This window comes from Sinohyriopsis cumingii, chromosome 12 (genome assembly GCF_028554795.1).
Source record: "Sinohyriopsis cumingii isolate HCF-2022 chromosome 12, ASM2855479v2, whole genome shotgun sequence".
Classification (NCBI taxonomy): domain Eukaryota; kingdom Metazoa; phylum Mollusca; class Bivalvia; order Unionida; family Unionidae; genus Sinohyriopsis; species Sinohyriopsis cumingii.
In genome coordinates this window covers 67,483,859-67,511,533 of record NC_142972.1, presented here as the reverse complement: position 1 = coordinate 67,511,533, position 27,675 = coordinate 67,483,859, and the positions used below count along the sequence as shown (strand labels likewise).

At 33.5% G+C, this 27,675-nt stretch overlaps 1 protein-coding gene across 2 annotated transcripts in view; it reads left to right on the top strand.

Moving 5' to 3' along the window:
- LOC149786638 (thymidine phosphorylase-like) overlaps nucleotides 1-27,675 on the top strand; it is a 257,020-nt gene that overhangs the window by 218,599 nt on the left and 10,746 nt on the right. The window contains exons 1-6 of one of the 2 annotated variants that reach the window (XM_089977158.1): nucleotides 6,554-6,569; nucleotides 8,940-8,968; nucleotides 20,178-20,303; nucleotides 23,617-23,819; nucleotides 25,559-25,787; nucleotides 26,202-26,320. In XM_089977158.1, coding sequence (XP_089833284.1) covers nucleotides 20,180-20,303; nucleotides 23,617-23,819; nucleotides 25,559-25,787; nucleotides 26,202-26,320 — 675 coding nt within the window. In that variant the 5' untranslated portion in view covers nucleotides 6,554-6,569; nucleotides 8,940-8,968; nucleotides 20,178-20,179. Of the gene's footprint in view, nucleotides 1-6,553; nucleotides 6,570-8,939; nucleotides 8,969-20,177; nucleotides 20,304-23,616; nucleotides 23,820-25,558; nucleotides 25,788-26,201; nucleotides 26,321-27,675 lie in introns of those variants that run through there. The other variant, XM_089977159.1, reaches the window with a different exon arrangement.

The window sequence follows — 27,675 nt, the reverse complement described above, 5'->3', positions numbered from 1 at the left end:
CGCACAATTCGGTTGCGGTGGCATATCTGAAATCTGGTAACCTAATAGATCGTTCTTCAAGTGTATCTTGTATTACACATGTCGCCATTAACAAGTGAAGCATACCATTAGTATATTCCCATACTACAATAAATCTTGTTTCACACCCACATGCAAGCATATCGTCTAATTATTAGTTCGTTCTGTGTTCACTGTAGTGTGTTCTCTGTGTATTTCTTTGAGAAACGTTTCTTTGCCACCCGAAACTGCTTAGGGTAGTTTAAAACTAGTTCTTCATTGTTGCCACGTCTTTATTTTGATTCTTTTTAGCGTCAAGGCGAATTATCAAAATGTCTTCTATCGAAATACAATCAAATTTATGAAACTTTAGAATACGAAACTACTAACTGGACAAGTTTGATATTTCTTTCCTCCTTTCTTTCTTTAGAATGATAGTATTCTTTGTTAATTTATACAAATTCAGAGACCTCTCAGAGAGTTTAAAATTACAATTTAATTGAAGAAGGAATAATTATATTTCCTTGTTATGGTAGGAAGATGTGTTCAAATACCTTAGACTGATTTTGTGTTTCTCATAAGACGAGCAATTGACACAGCAGTAATAAACGTATAAACATATATGTGAATTAAGTACAAGTCTAGATTCATGTGTCCAGTGCGTAATCAACACGCATACAATTTCCATATGTTCGCTTACATTCGAACAACAATTACGTAATTGGTTAAAGTATAATATGAAAGTTTTGAAGATTATTGTATTAATTAATACGATTAACAAATGAAACTAATCATACGAGACTTGCCTTATTAATTAAAAAGCGTTGAAATAAAGGATATTTGACTGATATAGTCATAGCAAAGTAGAATATAGGCTGAGCTAAAGGCTGTAGTTGCACACTAATAATTTCTTGAAACATCGTAATAGCTATAATCAAACAGGAAACATATTCCATCTTCAGGAACCTTCTGATTACTTAGTGTAACCTGCCCCTACCTCAAAAATTCTCTTTTAAATCTATAATATAAGAAATGAATAATGAAGAAGTGAAGAAAATACACCTTTGAAGATTTAGTTTATACCTATTATTTTGTCTTATAGAAGCTTTTATAATTTAGCATATGCGCTCAAATTAGTGGTCCAATCTATCTATGAGTCAATATGAAACGAAAAGAATTTTCTATAGGTGTTTATATGCTACAGACAGATACGAAAATATCCAGTATGACCTGTTTTAGATGACACCTTCATATAAGAACTTAATATGTAATATTAATGAACACTTCTTATTTTTATGTGTGTATCTGCAACATCAGCATACAATATATAAAAAAGTTTCAGTGAGTATGTGTGCATCTGCAAAAGGTGCAAAACGGGGTCATCGGTGACAATACGTATCAACATGCCGGGGACACACCACTAAACGGAAATGCCTCCGTTTCGAAATAGTGGAAGATATGGATTGCCACAACCTTAGTAATAAAAACGTCAAATAAAACCATTTGACTATGTACCCGTTTGGTTGTTATGTTGTTCATATCATAGCATAAAGAAAAATACTATGCTTTCTCCTCTCGCACTTTGCTACGAAAATAAATGTTTCAGCAAAATGATCTATCATGATTCAAATCAGGCATGTAATGGTGGAAAAATAAGTATTACATATTTTTGTTGTAAGACAGCGAAGAAGATCGAATACTAATGGATAACCCACTGTTGGTAACAAACTTTCGCCAAAATGAGACAGACCGGGAAAGAACAACTGAACAGACACCACTATTGCAAATACATTGAAATGTAGTTAAATTATGATTTGATTGAAAAAAGACGTAGATTATCAAGATATATATGTTCTGATTTGCACCCATATTTTCAAACCGATCAAGAATCTGCTGGCTCGGTCAGACGTTAATTGGGGATTCGATCGTGTGCACACAGGGGCGTATCGGCCAATAAAGACAACATATAAGGTTTGGTGACCTTTGTTTTGTCGACCTTTTCTTAGGCTGAATTTTGCAGAGTATTTTGTTTCTTTTCTTTACTACCTAAGTCACCAAAGGAAGTTAAAGATAAAACAGTTTTGAGGTCACTGCGACATAATTTACATCGTGTGTGCTTAGATTTGGTAGTCTTTGCAATGAAATACTAAACCCATAATCAAATACCAAAACTACTCGACATGATTAACACATTTGTTTTCACATTAAGAATAGTCTTTGCTTTAGTATAGAGTCAAGTAACACTACCTTGACTCTAATCATTTTCAATAGGATCAGCTTTTGGATCCAAGCAAGGCTTGTCAGTTACAAGTGGATTAACACAATTTTATTTCCGGCTATGTCATTGCCTATCAACAAATGAACACCCTCAATTGGCAAAAAATTCACAGCGTCGATAGTCACTGGTCCTGAAACTAAATCTGATGACAAATTAAAATTATGGAGTGGAATTTGAATAAAGTAGGTCCCTACCTCCTACCATTTTCAGAAGAAGAAATCTTCTCAGAGAAAGGCAAAGTACATGATAATAAAAGACTATAAGACGCTCCAGTGTCCCTTAATATTTTTGTAGGGATATGATTGACAAAATCACCACTAAGAGATTTAGAACTGTTCGACATGGATGGTTCTAATTCTCCATCATAGAATCAGATTGGTACTTGTTTATCCCAACAAATGAATTGATTCCAATGCATGATCATGTCCGTGACCTCTGAGAAAGAAGAGCGTTTGGATTAATTTAAAGCAATCAGAAATAACGAGCCCTAATTTCCGTCTCAGAAATTTTAGTCTGATAAGTTGTGACGATTGAAAGTTGTAAATCTTAGTCTTATAAGTTGTGACAGATCGAAAGTTGTAAGTTTTTGCATGATACTTAAATGCTTTCTTACTACGAACCTGCTGAGAGAAAAACCTATTGCAATAAGAACGTCGTGAGGCAAGGAATAGTTGTTTGATTTATCAGTAGCGTTTTCCAAAGTGTCTACATGGTGTTCATCAAAGTAAGTCTTAAGGTCTCTAAGGACGCAGTTTTTGAACTCTTTGACGAACAGGAGTTGTCTAAGTTTGTTATAATCTTTATCGATCATGTTAGATGCGCACCACCTATCAAATAGTTCTTCTTCTTCACATGCAAACTGGACATGTGATTGTTTATTTTCTGTTTTGCAATTCCGAAACTGTCGAAATGCTCCAGGTACCAACTCATAACCCTTCGAGATACATTCTTGACCAAACCATAATATAACTTGCTTCTACTGACAGTGAATCATAAACTTCACGGGCATTGTCAATACGTGCACACTGTAGTAACAAAGTCCAGTCATCTCTTGACTATTTACATTTTTCCCGTATGTTTAATATGCATCTTTTTCTTTCAGTGGTGTACTAGTCTAATAGTTTTGGTAACATTACAAATTCAGTTTTCGTTTAATTTTAATCGCATTTCCATATCTCTTTTTTGTTTTCTTGCAATTTTATTGGCATCTCTCTCTTCTTTTTGCATTTGCGTCTATCTTTTTTCTTTCGCATTTGCATCTGCATTTGCAGCTCTTCCCTTTCTCTTTCTTCCTTCTTAATTTGAAATAAATTCTCTTCTTGTTTCTTCGTTCTGCATTTGTGTTTGTATTTTTTAAATTACTGTTTGTAGCTGACTTGTTGTTAATTCTAATCCGATCTGACCTTTTATTTTAATTTTTTCATTTCATATCAGACCTAGAATGAGACCAACTATTAATTTCAAAGCACTTAATCAGAAAATGTGTTTTCCACCAAATACTTGACCACACTGCTTTCATTTTTCTGTTTTAACATAGACGATATTACGTCCGAAACTAGAATAGTGGCTGACAATCTCAAGCAAGTCATCTTTATTAAACACTCCTGGGTCGGACCCTTCCTGGGTCGGATTGGAAACGAAACTCTGCACCCTAGATGACATTGTGAAAGCTTGTTGTCTCAAATGTGTAAAATCAAAATACTAGGGATAACACATTTCCAAAATAAAAGTAATTTAAATTTTCAAAATCAATGTATCTATTTTTCTGAAATATTTCTGAAATTCGTATTCAGGACGAGCATCCAATTTCTGGTACGACTTTATGGTAATACACTAAGTAGCGTAAAAAACCTAAACCAACAAATTTTCTGAAACTTGAGAAGAAATTAATTATCAAAATTATGCAATAAAAGTGTATGAGTAACTTACAACAGTATAAATTGAATAAAAATAATCCCAATAGGTTCTGTTCACGTCCAAAAGAATCCAATGGTCCGAATGAATTTCAAATGTAGGTATCACAATGGCAAAGTCCAGACTTTCTTTGCATATTTCACAATAGTTTCAATGAGCAGCTTGTAATTCCAACGAATAATTGTAACAAGTTGTAGTTGTAGTTGTTGTAGGGTTTAACGCCATTTTTCAGCACACGATAGACTATACATGGTGGCCAGTATCAATGTTGGGGAAGGACCCGGAGAAAACCCCCGGGAAGAACCACCGACCCACGAGAAGCTACTGGCAAGCTTTCTCACATACCCACATTGGCCGAATCCGAGTCTCGAACCCACGCAGACAGAGGTGAGATGGCAGTGATCCGTAACGGAAAGCGCTTTAGACAACTGGGCCACTCGGGGCCCCAATTGTAACAAATGTCTCCTCTCAAATTATCTTAACACAACATCAGATACAGTTTAGCAAATGAAAGAAGAATCAGAAATAAGAATGTATCAACAATATGAACAAATCTGATTGCTCAGTTCACTCCTCACATACACTTTCACGAGTCTATTACAACTAGATGTCGCAACAATTTAATTCTTTTAGGAAAGGAAGTGTAATAAAAAGATTTAACTCTTGATATTCAGCTACGTTAAAAGATAAACCATCACGCGAGATATTAAATAACACATGGTTGACTCTGCTGCAGTGCATTCGTTGAGACATATACACACATCGAAAATACAGATCGCCATTTTCCATAGAGCGGAGTCAAAGCAGAAATACATTAAAGCAAATTCAATTGAATAGACATTTCTTCAAGTTTTATCAGTATTAACGTTACACATAATTGGTCTACATTGTAAGGTTCTTCCGTGGAGTACAATCATTATTTTCAAATGCACTATAAAATATGCAGTGTTTTTGCCTCATTGGAAATGTGTACAGTTTACTTAATTTTCTAAAAAGCTATGAAAAAAATTCAGTTCAAGCCAATTTATCTGTTGAACCCATATTTTGGTAAAGAATCCCGCAGCTACGCGGTAGATACAGGTTTGAAATTCGGATAGGCATTTGTTTCGTGTTTATTGTACTAATCATTTAAATGTGATATATACTATATAATATTATTAAATGTTGTTTTTTTATATATGCACATTTGTATATTTTTGGCAACACAGAACCCCCAATATCGGCCCAAACAAGCCTATTTCCCATTTTCAGTCATGATATAACCAATAATGTGTTAAAGGTGCGTTAAAAGCGAGAATAGCAAAACCAGCCCAATCTTTATTATAACACTTATCCTTTACCTGGCATGACGTCCCTGTATCTAATAGGGGAAACATATCTTCAATGAATGGTAAATTAAAGTCACAGTATCTGTCAGGTACATGAATAAGATACATGCAACTTAGTTTGGATAAAATATGTGTCTCTTTCATAAATAACGAATTTTCAGCTTTCCAACAGTCATACAAAAGACACGATAATTGTTACAGTACATAATGATAAGGTAATATCACACCTATCTAATCACAGAAGTAGCTTTTTATAGCCATTGAATGAATCTGTATATATATATATATATATATATATATATATATATATATATATATATATATATATATATATATATATATATATATATATATATATATATATTCTAACAGTAATAACAAAACAACGTTGATATGAACTATTTCATATCTCATTGTACAAGGTTTCTAAGTTTAAAGGTGAATTATGCTGCAGAAAAATAACACTCCGATATTTCTTTCCCTAGAGAAGTTCTTAAGCCTAGTCCACATAGTTAAGTATATCTAATTAGCGTCGACACCATGCAATTGACGTGGGGTTTGATATCGATAATGTTAAACGCTGTGCACATGGAGGTTTAGACATGTTTAATTATGATCAGACATCAAGTGCACCTCATTCCCGTATTTATCTCTCATGTAATATAGATTATGTATTTAGGTTCTGATTTACGAACTGTTTCTTTTCTTTGTCGCATGGCAATTATGTCAACCTGGTATAATTAATTTTTACTTACTATATATGGTCTAAAATATGCTCGGATTTCTGCGTAAAGCGTAACCGAGAATGGTTTGCTTACAGCCTACATAATTTCAAAATACCGAGTTGAGTTTATCCCCTACTGCACAAGCAAAGTGCTTGAATAAGAAAACCGATATACCTTGACCTCACTGGCCGTGGATTGCACCATAGCTAGGTTACTTATAGACTCCAGGTAGACAGTAACTTTACACGACGAAAAGTCTTGTCAGTAGAGCTGTCCACTTTACCGGGGCAAACTCTACAGCTGTAGAGGTACTGGAACTATAAGACTGTATGTTTTTCTCTATTCGTTCTATGTGATATAATTGTTTGATATATTGGTTAATCCAGAATTTATTCTAGATTATAGTCAGACCTATGTCATATAACGCCAGGTTATTAGATGCCCTACAGTCTGTGTTCAAGTTTGCCATTTTATAACTGAACAGGCGATTTGAATGATGCATGTATGAAAATTTATTTAAGTGCTGAAAATTCGGTAAGATTCTTCTTGTCAGATATCAGGTTATTATGACAATTATCTTTTACAGTAGTGGCGATGAAATGATTTGTATGTAATAATCAACTCCAAGTACGCAAATGCGTAACATACATCACAGCATTTGTGTATAACCTTGTCGTATGTACTACGCAGCTTTAATCTTTATCCATGTTGTCGTATTTGTAGGGTTGAGCATGTGTCTGAACTTGGAGGTATGATTTTAGCCGTTGAGCTAATAGCATGGATGCAGAGTCGTGGTACTTGGTGGGTTGTTGTATAACATGTGCTGCTATCGGTGATGACGTTGGCTCGGAGGAAGATAGTCGTTATTTGATGTTAAGTGAACAAAGGGTCGGGACCAAAGGGTATGCAGCAGAAAAGGAGGGTTGCTGAGGGATCCTGCTGGAGACTGGGAGGGGCGGGCAATGCGTAGTCGCTCTTTGATCATCCGACACTGCAGTGGGACACGGGATAATTTATGGTAGTCAACTGGGAATATGTTCCGTCCTTTTGTAAATATGTTCAGTATCTAACATCACTGTTTGAGCGAACATCGCAATTTATACAGTATCAATATTTGAGTGAAAACCATATATTTGCGCTTGTCCTACTCTTGGACCAAATATTATCCGTATTTGTTAAAAAAATCCATAAAGTATTAACCCTTGGTGAATATTCATCACGTATTCATAATTGAGTAATTCATAAGTTTATACCCTTAGTGATAGATTCAAGTGTTTGTCTGGTGTTAATTTCTAAACATTGATCATTAATGGTGAAAGGCCCATAAGTCAATCATGTTCTGTTTGTGATTTAGATTGACAAGTTCTTGTTCATTACCTGTTTGAACAGCATATTATGATTTGTTCCAATTCGCAACTATATTTGTTTTCCTTTTATCAGTTCAATTAAGTGCGCATAATTTATGTCAAATCTATTTTTGAATTTATGCTCAGGAGTTTCGCGTCATCTTTAATTTTTCAGTCATAATATAAATAAAAGTCCTGTTCATGAAATTGTTCTTAGCGTCTTCACAGTAAGCTGATCCAAACCCCGGACCATCCTGTTACACCCGTTCTTGATGAAAACTACATGTATTGGATACTAGCAATTGTTTCATTTTGTTTAATCGATCAGATGCAGAGCCCTAGTAAAGCTCCACATTAATCCTAAATCAAAATGGCTGGCTTTTTAGATAAGATATTGACAACAGCAAAGCAAAGAGGACTAGTCCTTACCTAACTAAAATAAAAGGCTAGAGAATATGTTGAAAACACAAAACTCAGATATCATAGTCGTAATTTAGCAGGCTAATAGAGGAATCGAAGTTTAGAAAAGCCTGAAAAATTCTACTAATCTATGTTTCATTTTAATAAAAATTACAATACATCATTTGTGATTTTGAGTTTATGTTTTGTTTAAAACATTTGAAAAAGAAGGATCCATATATTTAGGTATGCAATGCTCGTAATCACGTTAGGAAGGTATCGTCCAAGAATACTCGATCATTTTCCAACTTTATCTACAATTGAATTACAGTTTGTTGATCAGCATCATGATATTGGTCCGATACAAATCCTTTAACTATGTTTGATTTGCTCATACAATCGCGCCGAATTGGCAGTTTTATGTAACACTACAAACCAAACATTTCATTTCAATTCTAAATCTGAAACCAACATGGTTGAGCCATTCGGTGTGTACGTTTTATCTCTTCTAGTTCTATAGATTAATATGCGGGATGTTCGACTGTTTCATTAAATAAAGCTTTTAGAGGCACAATTTATAACATTATAATTTATTGTGTCCCCATGTATTTGAAATTGAATATAAAGAATATTATTTAAGGTAAAGCTATTGTTCCTTTCATCTTGTGCAAACACGTGCACAAGGGTAGAAACGATATGCAGTGCATAAAGATCTGCAGAGCGAGATAACATTCCTTTGTGAACGGGAAAAAACCACTTACGAAATCCATAAACAAGTACTTTCACGTTAACCGTTAGACAGGTACAGATAACCTTTGGCCTAAGGCAGGCCAAATGCATATGACTAATTCTGGTTTTCATTTGTTCAAATCTTTAAATCTTGTGCTTGTGTGCGTGCGCACTGTCACGTAGCAAAGTAAAGCTATTGCAAAAAGACATCTTTCATTTACAGGAAGAAGAGGACTAGCACCAATAGTTTCGGTGAGTGTGAGATTTCAGAAGCCTCTATGCCTTTATAATCAATACTATAAGAAATCAATATTAAAAACAAAGTTCCAAACGCATACCTTTGTGATGTTACCAATGAAAGAATTATCTTTACAACGGAACTTAACACAGTTCCTTGTTGACTTCTATTTCTAGTCATTGTTTCAGCAAGTTGAAACATTGTTTCAGGTAACTTTATACAGGAAGAATAATCAAAGTGAATAATAGATTTTAAATTAAATGCATAGTTCATGGATATACAGTATAAATGAGATATACAGGGAAAAGATGAAAAATGTGTATATTTTTAACATGTGGTCTAAGTCGCAACCAGCACCAAAACATTAAAGTTAAGGTCAGAAATCAAATCAAACATCCTTACTATGGTAATAAACACATTGCAAAGAAATTCGGAGAAGGGATGAAAATGGTCTTTATTCAATATAGTCCTTTACAAATGGATCTTCAAAGAGAATTTGTGACCTCACCTTGAATACATGGTCGGATAATACAATTCATTGAGGTTATACAAAATGTAAGTAGGTGACACGTATATGTTTAAACAATGTTTATATGGGAAGATTACTTTCAAGCGGTACGTATTAAGTAATGAATAAATAAGGATGCAAATATAACTGCAAAGATAATCGTACTAATATGGGTTGAAAAAGATGAATACAAGTTGAAGAAAACAGAAAAGGTTACATTAAAAATGTTGTATTTCGGAAGATTAAAACAATTCTTTGTTGATAAATATAGAATAGGACAAAAAAAAGGAAAAAATAAAGATCGCATCCTTCATGAATCAGACACGAGACATCCTCCACCTGTAACTGCCTGAGGTAGTCATTATCAGAAAGTTTTTTACATGATCATGCATGCTAATATCGACGATTTAGATTGGTATGAAAATCAAGTCTTTGATTGAAAATTATAAAGGATAAAATCAGAACATGCAGGAAATACATTTTTGGTAATCATTATAATTTGTTGCCATTCCTTCCACGATTATTGTAATTAAACTATTATTTTTGCCACTTACAGAGAAATATAAAGAGGAAATGAATAAATAACTGACAAACTAAAGTAGATGGTGCAATCAGCTATTTATTTCCATTATCCGTGTATTTGTCGCTACGTGAGTTGTAAATATGGGAGCGAACGTTTAAATAATTTGTTAGGATCTTAAAAGAATGCTATAAGCGGACTGTGAAAATTTTGGTTATTTCTGCAAACTGGATCATAATTAAAAATGCACAAGTCTGCATGTTTGCGTAAATGCAAAAGACTGACACCTGCCCTAAGCGTCTTCGCTTAAACCCTTCCAGGTGGTAAAAGGTCTGTACAAACAACTTTCATTTCTGATAGCCTGATTAAATATATGTAAATATATTTATAACTAACTTACTATATATATATATATATATATATATATATATATATATATATATATATATATATATATATATATATATATATATAGAGAGAGAGAGAGAGAGAGAGAGAGAGAGAGAGAAATACATTTAGATGCAGGTGTACATAGATATAGATACAGATGTATTTATATGTAGATGCATATGTATGTAAGTATTTCCCCTGTTTTCAAGGACCTCAATACAACATTTATTGTCAGCTGAAGTTTTCTTAAACGCGCCAATACCACAAATAATTTTAATGTAGTCATCTAATTACTACTTTTTCATGAGACTGTGATTTCATTCTTCAAGGTATTTTCTTGATTCATATTCTGTATTATTTATCAGTACGCGTTTCTGCGCAGTACATCGGTGTTCATGCCACGTACTACCAACATGACCCAAACACTTAAGACGTAGACTTTATTCCTATCGTAAACGACTAAACACGTATGCGTTAGAATATCTCAAACATTCATTATGGTTAGGAATTAGTCAGGATCCATTAAAAAATAAGCAAAACAAAACAAAAACAATCAGCAATACTACCATAAAGACCTGTAAGTACTGTTCGTTATGACGCCTTCTCCAGGTAATTGATTAATTATCCCAATAATGAATAAAATAATCATATATATCTATAAAAAGAGACGGAAATACAAATAGTGCGTTTATATCTTGTTTACGGTACAATGTACAAACTTGGCAGACTAGTGTTTTTGATTCCTACAAAAGAAAACTTTTAGGGTATTTTAAAATTATTAAATTTTGTAATCTGTTTAACTCGTTTGCCTGAAAAGAATAAAATAATTTTAACTACGTTCTGTTTAACAAATAATATGTTCAACAACGATACTTGAAGGTGGAAATGTTTTAGATATATCTGAAAGAAAATATGAAATATGCGTCAACGCCTCAGGATAATTTGCTGATTATTTTCACTATTTTTTTATAAGTCAGCATATTCCTGAAAGAAGTATGAAGTCTCTAATGTAATACATACAAATTTAGTATATTCTAAGTAAGCAAATGATAACGTACTTTTCAGATTAAATAAAATATAGAACTAATTTTGTTTCTATGTAAACTCTACTCGTTTTGTTATTCATATCCAAAATATAAATAGTGATATACTCTGTGAAATGTTTACTCTTTTTGTATCTACTATGCCATCAAAATTAATAACTGTACTTCATCCGATATATCCATTGTTATACCTGAGCTGAAAATAATTTCGGTTCGGTACCTTCTGCTACTGTCACAGATATTTCAGATCTTCTTATTCTTCTTCTTCTTCTTCTTCTTCTTCTTCTTCTTCTTATTATTATTATTATTATTACTATTATTGCAAGTGCTATTTCGATACACGGCAAGATGAATACGACGACAATAAAGAGTTAAGTGTACATTCCACAGTAGACTGAATTAATATCAGAATCCCCCTTTCGTATAAGTTAAATCCATATTGTTTGATCACTTGCTCGCTGCATTTCTTAAAAGTATAACGCATATTTCAAGTCTAGCTTTCTCTTTTCTTAATAATCAACGGAAATAAAAACAAAAGACGGAGCTGTGTATATTTACTTATTGTCTGACGGTGGCTTTGTCTTGATCTTCCCAATGTTCTCAATTCTCGTATTTGCCAATATTATGGAGACATAAACGTGCAGGTAGAACCAGAGGAAATATATTTGTGCGCGACGAGTTGGACTGGAATCTGCTCCCATGAGTGATGGATGAGGGAGCATGGAATTATATTTGTCTTGCAATTATGCAAGGAAGTTGATAAGCCTCCTGCTCATTGTCAGTTAACAGTACTATTAAGATTTCCATGTTACTGAGCTATTATAAAAATATCTTCAAAACTATCAACTTATTATAAATATTCAGTGCATTTTTAAAATGGAACAAGACAGCAAAATTGTTTTGCGGAAATATGACACCTCAATCGGTAAGTTGCTGCACAAATAGTTTGTGGTAAAAGGTTTGAAATCTGGTAACTATGTAAGTCGTACTTCAAGTGTATCTGGTATTCCATGGATCGCCGTTACCAAGACTTCATCTAATTCTTTTCTCGTTCTGTATTCCTTGTAATGTGTTGTATTTGTATTCCTTTGAGAAATTGTTCATTGCGGCCAGAAAACACTGAGGCTAATTTAACACTAGTTCTGCACCGTATTTTCAGTTTGTTGTTTACTTAGTCAAACTATGGACTTGTTAGTCCATATTATTCTGTCTATATTTTGACAGCATCTTTACTTGATTTTATTTTGCGCGACAAGGTGAATTATTGTTTTAAAAATGTCTTCTTTTGAAATACCAATAGTAGAATTTATACACGTTTATATAGAAAACTACAAACTGAATACTTCTAACAGTCTTCTATCCCCCATTGGTTCTTTGGAATTCTTGTCGTCGTTGCTAATTTATACAAAACTTGCTACCGCTCAGAGAGGTTATAATTACAATTTAAGTTAAGCAAATATACTGAAGGATCCCTAACATAGTAGGAATAAGTGTCTAAATACCTCAGACTAATTTAGTTTTTCACGAGACGATAAATGGATTCTGTAGTAATACACACGTGTATACATATATGCTGAATAAAGTATATGGCTTATATTCGTGCATCCAACCAGAGGAATCAATAAGCTACTGTGACGAACACGCATACAACTGCATATGTTAGTTTACATTTGAATAACATTTGTATAAGCGGTTAAAATAAAATGTATGTATGTTTGCAAAAGTATTTTATTAAGTAATATCCTTATAAATAAATCTATAAATCATAAATGGCTTTTTCTCTTAAATAAGAGCATTAAAATGACATTTTACTGATGAACATGGTCAATTGTAACGTAGACGGAATTTACTCATGTGAGATAAATTTGACAATAGTTGCAAACTTGCCATATTACCGAAGTAATAAATTCGTGACACATATTAATAGCTACAATCAAACAGGCAACATATATCATCTTTGGAAATCTTCTTATTACTTAGTGTAAACTGTAAACTGCACCTCATTCCAACAATCTATTTAAACTCTATAATGTAAGAACTGAATAAAACCGCCTTTCTATGAAGACTTATTGTATGCCTATTCTTTTGTCTTATAGCTGCTTTTTAAATTGGCGCATGTGCTCGATTTAGCTGCCTCGGCCCCTTTTTATCTGGCTTTGATTCAGTACAAAATGAAAATAAGTTTTCTATAAGTGTTTATATGCTACAGACAAATTTATATGTATGTAGTATAACCTGCCTTAGGAGACATCTTCACATTATAAATATAGTAGATAATATTAACGAACACTTCTCATTTTTATGTGTGCATTTTTAACATCTACACACGGTATACATAAGTTTTATTGTGTGTCTGTGTGACCTGTGTAATCAATTGTTTGTACATTAAGTGGATGATTCCTGAATCACAGACCATTTGAAGTAGTCTGTGGTCTTAGTAAGTTCATACAATTACATACGAGGCACCTATAAATTCTTACAGCAAGGTGAAAGTCTCAAATTAGTTTTCGCGATTTTGCCATCTCACGAATTCTTGGTGTTATGAATTCTATATAAGGTACTATTTCTCAGATCGAAAATTAACTTGTCTAGTTTTCTATTAGAAATCTGGACTCGACAATTACACCTGTCATTTTAAATTAACATTAACATCACATTTTCTACATTGTTTATAGACCTAGCTACATGTTTCCTACGGCCTAATTGGTAATATCATTTCATATAACCATGTTGTGGTACTACATATAACATTCGAATTACGCCGCTGAATATCACAATTTACAACCCATCCCCAACAAATACATTTACAAAAGAAAAGTATTGATTTTGTATTTTGCATTTCTCTGCCTATGAAATTCTAAGATGTACTTATCTAGATGGTCCAAAAGACTTTTCACGTTGCACTCCACTATATTACAATTCGCTTTTGCTTCCTCTGATTTATCCCTTATTTTTTAACTTGATAAGGAGATAACGAAACTGGAAGTGACATACCAAGTTAAGTAAGGAAACCTCAACTTTACATTTTTAAGATTTCATGTGATGAGGATACAACAGGACAAATCTTTAAACGTGTTAGAAAATACACGATAGAGATTGCACAGTAAACACAGGAAACACGAAACCCGGGCGTAGAACGTCTCAAATGTGAGTCATATTTGTTACTATTTTTGCTCGGAAATCTATCGAAAAAATAACTGAATGAAAACTAATCATGCATTTTTATACATCCACTATAATGCAAATTTTATTATAGTTCGATTTCCGTCCATCTGTCTACCTGTTACCAGCTTGGTTTAAACGTAATACCTCGAATTGTCCACAATGTACAATGTGCAGCAAAGAAGAAGCATATTGATTTTGGAGTCAAATTGTGTCGAATAGTGTAATTGGAACGTAAAGAAGAAACCTAGTTTGCGCATAATAACTTGAGCTCTCCACGTCTACAGTTATCAAACTATGTTGGCTGGCTTGCACCCTTAGGTAAGGAAGAAGCCCGTCGCATTTTGGTTCATAAGATCAAACATTATAGATACATTAACTAAATTAATACAAATAGTCTCCACACCGTAAGATTAGTTTTACATCGTATACATGTTCAAAACTTTGTGCACAGCGTGCACGTTGAGGAAGGAAGGTAGCAGATAATTGTGACTGAAAACAATAAATGTTTCTTCAAAAATAATTTTCTCAGCACGATCAAATTAGTTTTACAAATTATATATGGATCAACATTTGCGGATGGCCTTCATTTGGAGAAATGAACATAGGTGTCATTTTTGTGGGAAGAAATAAGGCTCCCTACTGTAGGGTCAGAAGGTCAAAGATCAAAGTAATTGTAATCGAAAAAGAAAAATTATACTTCGGTGACCCTGAATCGTTCAGAATTTTTACATTATCAACGTTATCGTTTGCCTCCAGTCCTTCAAAAACGTGTTACGATAATGTTCCTGATATCAATGTTCACTAATAGTTGAGTTGTTATTGAGTTGTTTTAATCGCAGGGTTTGACTTCGTAAAATTCATCACAAACATGTTATTGGCGCGTTTTAATCGTAGGGTTTGACGTCGTAAAATTCATCACAAACATGCATTAAAAAAGCAGACTGCATTTCCAAACTTTTCTATTGACTTGGAGCATGAATAAATCTCATTAGTCCGAGCACAGGCTTAATATCAGCCTCGACAATTAAAGCAATGGTTAATTTAAAGAAACACTTCAGAATCAACCTATTTATACGCACTCAATACTTCAACATTTCAGATCTACATGCTATGTTTTATATTGCGGAATGAGTGAACTTTCATACGGACGATAGAAATCTTTTGCACTCTGAATCTAGTCCACATGGTGGGATGAACTTTTATTATAGATATCTACAGCAGGAACTGCAGTAGGTTTAATGACGCTATACGTAGTTGACATTACATCTATCTAGTAATCAAGGAAGGTCTCCAATAGTTTGATAGCTACTATTTTGTTTGATATATATACTATTTAGTTGCGTGTGCCACAACTTGCCTCAGCAGAAAAAAAATAGTCACTTCCTTGATCAGAGTAACATATTTTACCTCATTTCTCATTCGTATTTCACTTTCATCAACAAATGGTTTTCAATAGGTTGAAAATATCGCTTTTTTGAAGAAATATGAAGCTGACGAAAAAAGCGTTAGGAATGGGAAACTGGCACGTTCAAATAATTCTGCGAACTGAATAAATATATTTTGAATGTAATATATGAAGGAGAAATGACATGAGTTTCGACAGAAGTTTAAACATCTTCCGGTGAAACAATTTAGTTGCTGCATATTCTTTTTTTTTAAAGCTATAACGTTAGCTACATTACGATATATTGTACTTCAGCTGTTGTCATCCATTTTTAGACAGGCTTCAATATGTTCCATATCGGTGTGTATGGCGCTACCGACAAACTAATGTGGCTTAAAATACCACGGTAACTGTGTGACTGAGTTTTGTTGTCAATGAAATAGTCATTTCTAGAATTAGTAAAAATATAAATCTTTGATTGCTACATTTGCTATCGATCTCCAAGACTTTGATTGCTGCACCACTTATCTAACTACCTTCATGAAGAGAAAGAGCAAATAGCAATGTCTGGATGCTGTTGAAAGAACGAAAGATTCAAATCCACATTTTAATCAATTAGACCATCGTTTATTTGCCTGAATCAATCAATATCCCCTTGTTGGTTTGAAGTTATCTATTGAACTGGACATTTTGATAACTTTTCATATAACGTTGTTATCTATCTATCTATCTATCTATCTATCTATCTATCTATCTATCTATCTATCTATCTATATATATATATATATATATATATATATATATATATATATATATATATATATATATATATATATAAAGCATTTAAATTAACAGTGTAAAACCATTTTCTATTGTGATATAATATAAATATATTAGTGAAAGCATTTTTTATTATCAGTGTTTCACCCATCTTATCCTCTTGACATTAATTAAACATTCAATAATATTACATTTAATTTCCCCTGATAAAAGTATACTACTTAAAATAATGCCATGAAATTATATTATAAACTTTGCCATGAAACAACAACTTTTATTTAAATGTCCCATTAGAAAAATATCACAGTAAATAAAGCTGTTATGAAGAGCACTCTTTGGATGACGCAGTCATAATCAGATTTCCATTCTATTAATCACACTCCATCCAAATCTAAAGCTGGTGGTTTTGATTAAATCAGTGCTCCAGCTGCAACGAAAGAGAACGAAGCTATCCCTTTACCTTCAGTGATCTTCCAGCTCCTCTCCTCTCCACATTTTAATTTCCCCCTTTTCATTTCCCATAGATTTCTTGTGTTTCAGATTCTCATCTAATGCATGTTCTTTTATTTGTTTATATTTTCCAAACAGATGAAATTCGAAACTAAATCATCTGCAAAAGGTCCTTTATCGCAAAACCAGTTTTTCCCAAGTGTGTCTTTTCCCTCAACAAAAGTATTCCTCTCTGTGATTAATACATGCTGAAACATGATTCAGCTTTGGCAAAATCTGGGTTGTTATGTAGAACAATATATGTATATCAGCGTAAAAGTGACCAAGGAATCGATGAAAAATGGAACTTTTAGATGCTGCAGTTTCCAATGATCAGTATTTGGGAAAATATAAACTATTTATCTAGATTTACCCCCCACCCTCCCCCATCGATGTGCATTCATGGAATTGAGATTATAATTTGGTCTTAATCCTTGGCAAATGAAGACTGTCATCTATCGGCTTACATACATTTTTGTCGTAAAGAGTATCAAGGAATACTGCAAATGGAGTGTATTTACATGATGCTGTCTGAATGTACGATATTTTGAATAAATATCGTCATAGTCAAACCCCTCGTGGAAGATGATTGATATTTCAGTCGTAATATTTGGCACACTCTGAGGTGTCATGTGGAACGAGATATCAGTATCAATGTAAAATATGATCAAGGACTTGACTTCATCTAGAATTGGTTTGATGACACTGTTCAAAAGTGCAATATGGCAAAGCAATTGTTACCCTAATATCATCGTAGAAAAGGGTTGACATTTGTATCTTAATTTTTGTCAAAATTTAAAGCTTTCATACATCACCTCGATATCGACGTAACATTTGGTCAGGAAATTGATTGAAACAGAAATTTTGTTTGGTAAGTCAGTGGAAAATGTGCAATATTAATAAATTGCCGTGTGTGATTTCTGTCTCCTACTAATAAACATATTTGTAAAAGCAATTATTTGACCGAATGGTGCGTTAAACTTGAAATGCTAATGAAATGAGGGTATTGCTATCACTGAATACAAGCATCGGAGAAGAAGCGGAACTAACATAAACTTTAATGTGTTCCAACGTCAATATTAAAGCCAAACATTCCTTCTCGGTAGTGGAATATATTCTCTGGTACTTGTTTAACGTGTTAGAAAAAAAGTAGCACACTGGATGATCCATACCAGTATGTCTTTCTGATTAAATGCTCCACTAACCTCTACATCGCTTGCATCAGCAGACATTTTAGATGATTAAATACGGTGTCGAAAGAACATGTGCATTCTTAAGTATGACTTTTTATTTATCAAACCGCCCTGACATTTGTTAGACCAATGAAATTTGATTTTCCCAATCACCAAATTGGACATGGATTCAGCTATGGTAAACTTGGAGCCAAATTTCCGATACTATACAGTCATACCTCAAAATCGCAACAGTTGCTAGTTTATGATAGGCGCTGAGAATTCAGAGATAGCACTGACCTTAACATCTAAAGCTCTAGCTTGAGCATGTCCCACAACATGTCCTAAACATGCAACACAAGCCCGGCAAAACTCACGTTTATCTAAATTAATTGTCAAATTGCATTACTGAGTCGATCAAAGAACTTCCGAATGATTTTCAAATGATCTTCCAGGGTGTCGTTGTAGATGATGACACCATCAATATAAGCGTCACAATTATCTAGATAGGATGATATCATGTTCATTACACATTGGGAAGTTGAACACAAACTTTCCATAGTTAAAGGCGTCACTTTATATTTATAATGTCTTATATGAAGTTAAGTAAGCCGAACTTTTCCTTGCTCTTTCCGTGAGTTGAATTTACCAGATTCCTTTCAATAGTTCAAACCTGGTGAGATACTTTGTATTTCAAATTTTGTCAATGCAGTAATCGATAATTGGTATTAGAAAAAATTTTAATTTGGTGTCACTGTTCATTTTATTATAATCAGTAATTATGCCGAACATATTATCAGGTTTCGGCACAAGAATACATGGTGAACTCCAGTTACATTTACTTAATTTTATGAAATCATTCGAGAGCAAATATTTGATATCATTTTTAAAACATTCCTGTTTGAGAGGATTCATCTTTTAAGGATATTGTTTAACAGGTGTAGAATCTACAATTTAAGCGTCATGGTAGAATGTATCTGGTAGAGTTGGAACATCATTAGAGAAATGCTCAAATGAACTTAAAAGCTGTTGTAGCTCACTATTTTGTTCCGGTCATAGAGGGTGTCTGGTCCAGACTGTTCATTATTTATGAATTTCAAATACTCGTTACACCAAAGTCATTACAATCTGGTTTCACGCCATTGTTTAAATCCTCACTGTGTGTGATAGTTACAACTAACTTGATTAAATTATTTATATTTCTCTTCTATCAACATAGTTCTTTAATATATGTATATATTCAAATTTGTTTCTGTTTTCTCCTCCTCTTGGGGTGTGTGGTAAATGATGTAATTTAAGTTACTTACTTTCTATTCGGTTGTATAAGAAATGCACTACTTATTCTGAAGAGGATTTTGTAGGTATGGGAAATAGAGCTATAACGTAACCATTAGGCTGAAAAATCGTTTTGTTTGTATTTCTGTCACACATTAATGTCATTGTTGACCGATCAAAGTGAATATTATTTCTCTTGTACACAAACCTTATATTTGAAATCAGAAACAAGTCAAGAATATTAATTTCTGTATCTTATGTTGAAAGAAGTTTCTTTTTGAGAACTTCAGTTGTCAACGGACAGCTTGTCCAAAGCATAGTTCAAAAGGAACGAATTATGTTGTTCAAAATTTTGTAAAATCTTTCAAAAATCCCTTCATCTTTAGGGTAATAGGCAGAATATTTAGACTGTTGAATGTCTATTTCAAACAGTTTTATTTTGTCCTATTTCCAGAAGACAACGAATAATTTATTACCTTTGTGTTTTGCCATAACAGACATGTCAGCTCTAAGGATACCGGATATCATCTCCAAAAAGAGGGATGGCGGGGAACTTACTGATGATGAGATTAAGGTTTTTGTGAACAAAGTTGTCGACAAAAGCTTTGAGGGTGCTCAGCTAGGTAAGTATCTACATATTATACAAAGTTTTTCGTAAGGGTAATTCATAGGTTGTGTGATTGTCATTTTTTTGTAATATCGCAGCACCGAGAAGCGGGTGGGATTCACTTGGTTCGTACGTCAGTCCGTGCATCCATTTCGTACATGCCTTTCGTTTGAGTTTCAACTTTTTTCAATCTACCTAGCAGGACTAAAACTAGAACTGTGTGTGAATTTTAGGTACATGGGTTTTCAGTCTCACAAACCTATATTTTACAATTTATTCAACATTGTTTCAGAGCTCTAATTTCAACATCATTGTCACCTTCCTTAGTATTGGCGCCAAATGTTTTCTTGGTAGAGATTTGGAATGTTTTGTGTCACTCGTCTAAACTGGATCACTCTGACTTAACGTCTTGAATAAATTCAAAATGCCACAATTTTGTAATGTATTTGAAGCTCATGCTCGTTAACATCTCGGTACTCATTATATGCTCTCTCTATTCTTATGTAATATAAATTTAATTTTTTGTGATATAACATTGCTGTTGAAGTTGAAATTAAAAGCACTTTGTTACACATATTATAATATCAGATTCAGCAACGTCTAAATATGCAACGTTTTTAAGCAATGCAAAGTTAATCAGTAGCTTTGCTTCAAAAGTTATAAATATAGTTGACTAGCCTCCGATATAAACGTGATGGTTCCCATATAAAATAAAATAAAATTTTATAAAGGAACATTATGTCATCAGCAGACAAATGTACGAGATGATTCGTGTGGTAATTTTAAATCTTATTGTATACTTTACAAATTCATAGCTCTTGCAAAGATTCTAATTATGAGAAATAAAACCTTCTCACAATCGTGGACATTATTGTGTCATATCTTTGAGGAATATCTTTGTGTAATATGTATATATGATTGTAGGGATGCATGTACGTCCTTTAGTAAGTAGGAAACATGTAAATGTATGCAATGCATGCTCGTTTGTAGGTAGGTAGAAATGTCTTTGAATATATGAATAGGAGAGATAGATGAACAGATACATATATTCGACTGAATCCATCTATCTCGCACGGAATATAGTAAAGTAAACTAGATAATAAATAAAAGTTTGAAAACTGAAATATATCAAATGTATATCAAATAAAGGTACCAGACTGTGATTGAGGCTACAAAAGTCATTTAACCAATAATTATTCTTTTTTTCCAATCCACTGTTGACCAGCACCTTCATTACTAAGTGCTAATAAACGATTTTTACTTCCAAAATATTTCAAAGATATTTTATTTATGGTTTAAATCTTATGTCCGAATATTCCCAACCATCATAACGCGTAAGTATCTTTCGGTTTCCACTGCTAACTGCGTTGTACTTTTTCGAACGCCTACATCACTTCAATCATATTTTGCGTATCACATGAAATATGTTGCTTAATTATAGAATCGCAACCTGTTTTAAAGATTTGTACTACGTCTGATTTAGTTAGAAAATCACAAAACACTCATTAAAATCACGTTTCAAAATCCAGGTTTGTGGATACTCGGCATTTCGGTTATCGCTAAAATGTGTTTTTTATATGTCCTTTTCATTGTTTATAAGCTGCATCCAAAGTGCATGATGAACTAGTTTCAGGTAATATTTTTTTTTAAATCATTAAGATTATCTCTGGCATACTGCTCGGGAAATGAAAAAGCTAAGAAACAAACAACAACGTTGTAAACTCTTGCATTTCGTTGCAAATATATATTCTTCCTAATCCCTCGATTTTAATTCTCTTAAGTTACCTGCTTGTGTAGCCTCTTTCTAGTAATCCTCCAGAAAGCAGCAAGTAATGATCATTATATTCCTAATTGTTGTTGCAAATCTGGCGGAACTTCAATACTTGGGTTTTTACAGTGATGCATAGACGAAAACTATATATATATATTTAGGTACTAATGGGTGCCAATTTCTCAGACATATGCCCTAGTACGAAGTTTCTTTGATTTATACCTTGCACGAGATGATGGGTGTCAATTTCGTTGAACTAACCCAAGTAAGAACTGATTGGTATCAGTTTCATTATAATATATCCTAGTATGGAATGATGGGTATCAGTTTCTTTGAAATAAACCCTTATACAAACTGGTGAGTGTCACTTTCTTTGCAATATATCCTAGAAGCGAGATTATTTCTCTTTGTAACATTGTATATCTAAGAAGTTTTCACTTTCAGAATTGGTTTTAATTTTATTTAATGAATGCTTGCTATTCATCTATTTAAATGACTATTATACTTCTTTCTAATGTATCTGAACGAAGTAACTATCACCAATAAATCTAACGTAAAAATACTGTAGCTTTTGGGATTTACTAAATACTTGTTTCTCCCATTCAGGTACACACATATTATCATAAAACGTATCTAACCTGTTCCCCATAGCTGTATCTTTTCATGGATAGATATTTTAATTTAAAACAAAATAGTTATTTTTAAAGCAAATATTCAGTCAATTGAAAATGTCATTATTCTGTCGTTTTGATTTCTGATTATCAAGCATCACCTTTCCATTAGCAAAAATTATAACAGTGTTCGATGTTAATACACATGTTATCAATATCTGCTAAAGAATACATTTTCTAGTCGGCTTGGTTTCTCTCATTATTTCCAGAAACTCATTTTTAAATTAACCTATGAAAATAATGGGTTTAAATTACGTAAGGTATACTTTTGTTTCGAATGTTACAAATGTAATCCTGAACATCTTCCGCTACAACTGGCTTTCCTGCTGAATTTTGCATTCACGAAGGTACTTATTTCATTCTGAAATCTCCAAATGATGAAATTAAATTTTACCGACAAGCTCTTTTCAATTTTCTTGTCCGAAAATATAACTTTATTGGTATCGGTGTACAATTAAGACCTTTTGAAAGTAAACTGGACTATACCAAGGGAAGTTAGAACGTGAAGTTTGGAAATATTTTCCACTGAAGTTTAGAGTTAGCAAATTTACAGTTTACGAAGCTTTGTCAAAGAAGTTCAAGATCCTTGATCCCCTAGTAGGACTTGACCGACGAATCCTGAGCTTGAACTAAACCATTAGTGGTCTGCTTTGCCGAATTATAAGTCCGATTTAGAATCGATTCAGCAATACCCAATGTTTAGACTTACGTTTAAGACCTACATTGGAGCCAGGACCCTCTAAAAGTCTCTGTAAAAGGTCGTTTACTAAAGAAATCCACATGAGTCGTCAAAAGTAGATTAAAACTTCAAACATATCATTATAGGTTCCCTTCGTAGTTCCATGGATGGTTACTACCACCACTTACATGCTTTACATGATTTACAGGTGCGATGCTGATGGCAATATATCTGAAACATCTCACTGATGCAGAAACCAAGTGTCTTACACGCGAGATGACCCACTCTGGTAAAATTCTGAGATGGCCACAGGAATGGAAAGGTCGGATTGTGGACAAGCACAGTACTGGAGGTGTTGGAGATAAAGTTAGTCTTCTGCTAACGCCAGCTCTAGCAGCCTGCGGAATGAAAGTAATGTCTCATTTTTATTTATTCGACAGTCTGCTTTCCATATTGTTAGCGCTGGTAATGGGCTTGTGCAAAAGGAAACTCGCTTGCTTATCTTAGATGGGATAGGTTTCAATACACGTATTATTTGAAATGAAAGTCTTATACAGCATCTTAAGAACTGCTAGGGTCACAAATTAAATTGAATAGGCTGGTCATATCATAAGGAAAGGGAGATCAATTCTCATTCTTTATGGGAAACAAGTCCTTTGCAGATGAGATTTCATCCACATAAGTAAAGGATGCTGATGCCTATTTATAGTTCGTCAACTAGCGGTGAAGCAATCGAGGACAAGGGCTTGAAACGTTTGATCCTGTATTTGTAACCCATGACTCTTGGCCATTTCTATCTCACTGATATATTTTAATTTCTTAGACAAACTTATTTACTTTTTCTATGTAGTGTGATTGACCATTTAAGTATCAGACACCATCAAGCATATTGTTTTAGTTTCTTTGCATGTCAATCGAGTAAAAGTGTGTGACTCCATACACTCTGAGATAAGAATACCTGAAGGTGCATTGTCTATTAAAACAAGTTCATATGCATGTTCCGGGTAATTATAATTTCGCGGTACAGGCATTATCAGTGATAAGTGACCATCGGCACAACTAGGGCTCATGAGATGACAACTGGCATAATAATGTGTATGTAACAGGTGATTATAGACATCCGGCTATCATTGACAATCAATAAAATCAGATGGCATTATTATATTTTTTTTACATGTACGAAAAATTGATACAGGTGCAAATTCATAAGTTTCCCAACGTATTGTATCTAAACATCCACTTCAACAGGGGAATAACAGCTTACATGCACAAATGAACATTAAAAACAAGAAAAGAGAAAAAGTCTGGTCTCTCACATTTTAGAATAAAATGTTAAAAGTTACAGGAAATATAAATATTCAAACTTGTTTCACATTAATAAATGAGCGGGTTTTGTGTCTCATGGAAAAGGGTTTTTATGACAATATTATATAATATTTCTTTAGCAGGACCCCTACTCATTATTTGCTCGCAAGGAAAGAGATAGGAAACATATCAAACAGTAAGAAAAGTGATTTACTCAAGGGTACATGCAACAGTCAGAAGACGCTATGTCCAAACTTACGTCGTAGCAAAGCCCAATAAGTCCCATGTACGAAGAACATTGTGTTTGCTCCGTAAGATGTTCCCGTAACAGATCTAGTAGACAAATAGACAAATGAAAGCAACACCATGGACAAACTGTTTCTTTATGCTAGAAGGACGCTTTTCCAAATGTCTGAAATATGATTTGATTGGTTGATTAGGTGCGATATTATAGTGATGATGAAATGGGATCATGTTATCACAGTAATGTTTGATGCTATCCTTTTAAGATTAAGATATGATTTTGGCGTGAATGATTGCTGAGAACATACTTATATCAATTTTGACGTAGCGATAAATCTTTGTTGCTTTGCTTCTCCAATTGTTTTTTTCGTCCTCCCAAAACGTCTTCTGTCTGTAACATCGATGAATGAAACATTTTCGAAGACCCTCTATTGGCAGAGATGTCAATGAGATAGGCGAGAGTCGGGGTTAACGAGACTCGAACCCATGATTAACTTACTTCCAACCTAATCGATTGAGTTATCTTGGTCGTCTCTCCCATTGTGTCATACTGGGTTATTTAAAAACGAAGTTTTCTTCATTGTTATGATTTCCCCGACTAGGTTCCTATGATTTCCGGTCGTGGTCTTGCACATACAGGAGGAACACTTGACAAGCTGGAATCTATACCAGGCTTCAGAGTGAATCTAACCCCAGAAGAGATGAATGATATCCTAGACACTGTTGGATGCTTTATAGCTGGACAAACGGAGAATATTGTTCCCGCAGATAAGATAATGTATGAGAATCGTGATGTTACGGGTACTGTCAGCAGTCTTGGTATTATCACGGGTAAACATAATGCTAATGTGTAAATTGCATCATTATAAGAACATTAATTCGTACATATTTCCTTTTTATTGGAGAAGTTTATTATCACGAAGCCTATAAATATGACAGAAATAAGAAACTTTCATTAGATACTTCCATTGTTATTTTACATTAATACTGTGCATAACATCAAGGAACTTTCTGTGAGCGTATCTGTGAATTCAGGTTGACTGAAGTTTCTATATAACTGATGACAAACCAATAATTACTTATTCAACGTAGATAACTTTGTATGTAGGTTTTCGGCGAGAGTTCGCAATTTATATGTATTGATCTTTCCTTATTCAATTTTGATGTCTGCATGATAATTAGTGACAATTATATTTGTTTCAAATTTTAATTTATTTATATATTTAAATATAATTATAATGACAGGATCTATTATATCCAAGAAGGTAGCTGAAAGCTTGGATGCCTTGGTTTTGGATGTAAAGACTGGAAAGGCAGCAGTACTAAAGGACGAGACGTCAGCTCGAGAACTTGCCACAAAAATGGTATGATTTGCGGGAAGAAATACCGAATACCTGTAAATCTAAACCTTTATGCTTACTATGGTTGTACTTCACGTATTCTGATTTATTAGTTATGACTGCCCATTCTTCAGTAATCGAGATAAGATGTGTGCCATCCGGGAAATATCGGACTTTCTATTTCTGCATGCATTCCTAATTTATCGGGTAAGTAAAATCAACATGAAACAAGCCAAGACAAATGAATATATTAATAGTATTTCTTATCTCTCAAAGTAATAAATGGTGCATAACATTTCGCTTTGGTACTGCAATCCATTATTTTTTCACTGGAACGCTTAGCAAATTACAAAAGATTTCGACGTAGTAGATAATTTTGATGTGTGACCCAGATGGATATCCCGACTAAATCACTGTTATCATACGTCTATGTGGAATCTGCATTTGACTGCGCCTAGATATTTCCCATAAGCTGGATGGCAATATTGCACTTGTAAGGTGGCACCATAACCAAATTTGTTGTTCGTGAAATGTGTCGGTGTTTATCGATATGCCTTTGATTATAAATCTTTGATAAGATTAAGATCTGGGGATTCATAAGTTGAATATGGTCTTAACCCTTGCTTAACAAATTTATAAAAATACAATGGGTGGTTGGTGTTCATGATGTATTGTTGAGAATACGTACCTTTTGTGACAGTGCCCTTGAGAAATATGAAAATTATACAGTTCTTACACTTAAAGATATTCCCGCTAATTTGAATCGCAGGTTATAAAGTGTATATTGTAATGAGACTTATGGTTTAAGATTCTCAAACAGTGATATTCGCGAAATGAAATTTTATAAGGTGACAATATGTTCAATACGACAAGACGCATTCAGTCCTACTTTCCGTTACATAAAAAGATGGAAGCTGTTTTCTAGAGACGATATTAGGAAATAAACGTATCGGACGTTGGGGATCACACTCATGGATATTTAGAGAATATTGCTCTTTGTTTATATGATTGATTTTTCTCTGTTTCATATCTAATTGGCATTATCAACACAAATTTACATAGGAAGAATAAACAAAGAAAATTCAATTAAACAGTTGTTGACATCCCTGTAGACAACGCAACCGTTTAATTGCAGACGTACTTGCTTATGTTCTTAGTTAGAATCTTTTGTACATGCGTCATTTTAAGTTCTTTGACATACGATTTGGAACAATATATATATATATATATATATATATATATATATATATATATATATATATATATATATATATATATCTGTTTTGTGGTGTGTGTATGTTTGAATGTTGTATGCCCGTTTGCATTTTTCTTTTTGTTATTGACATTCACAATAACCTGACATTCTCAAAATTCACAGT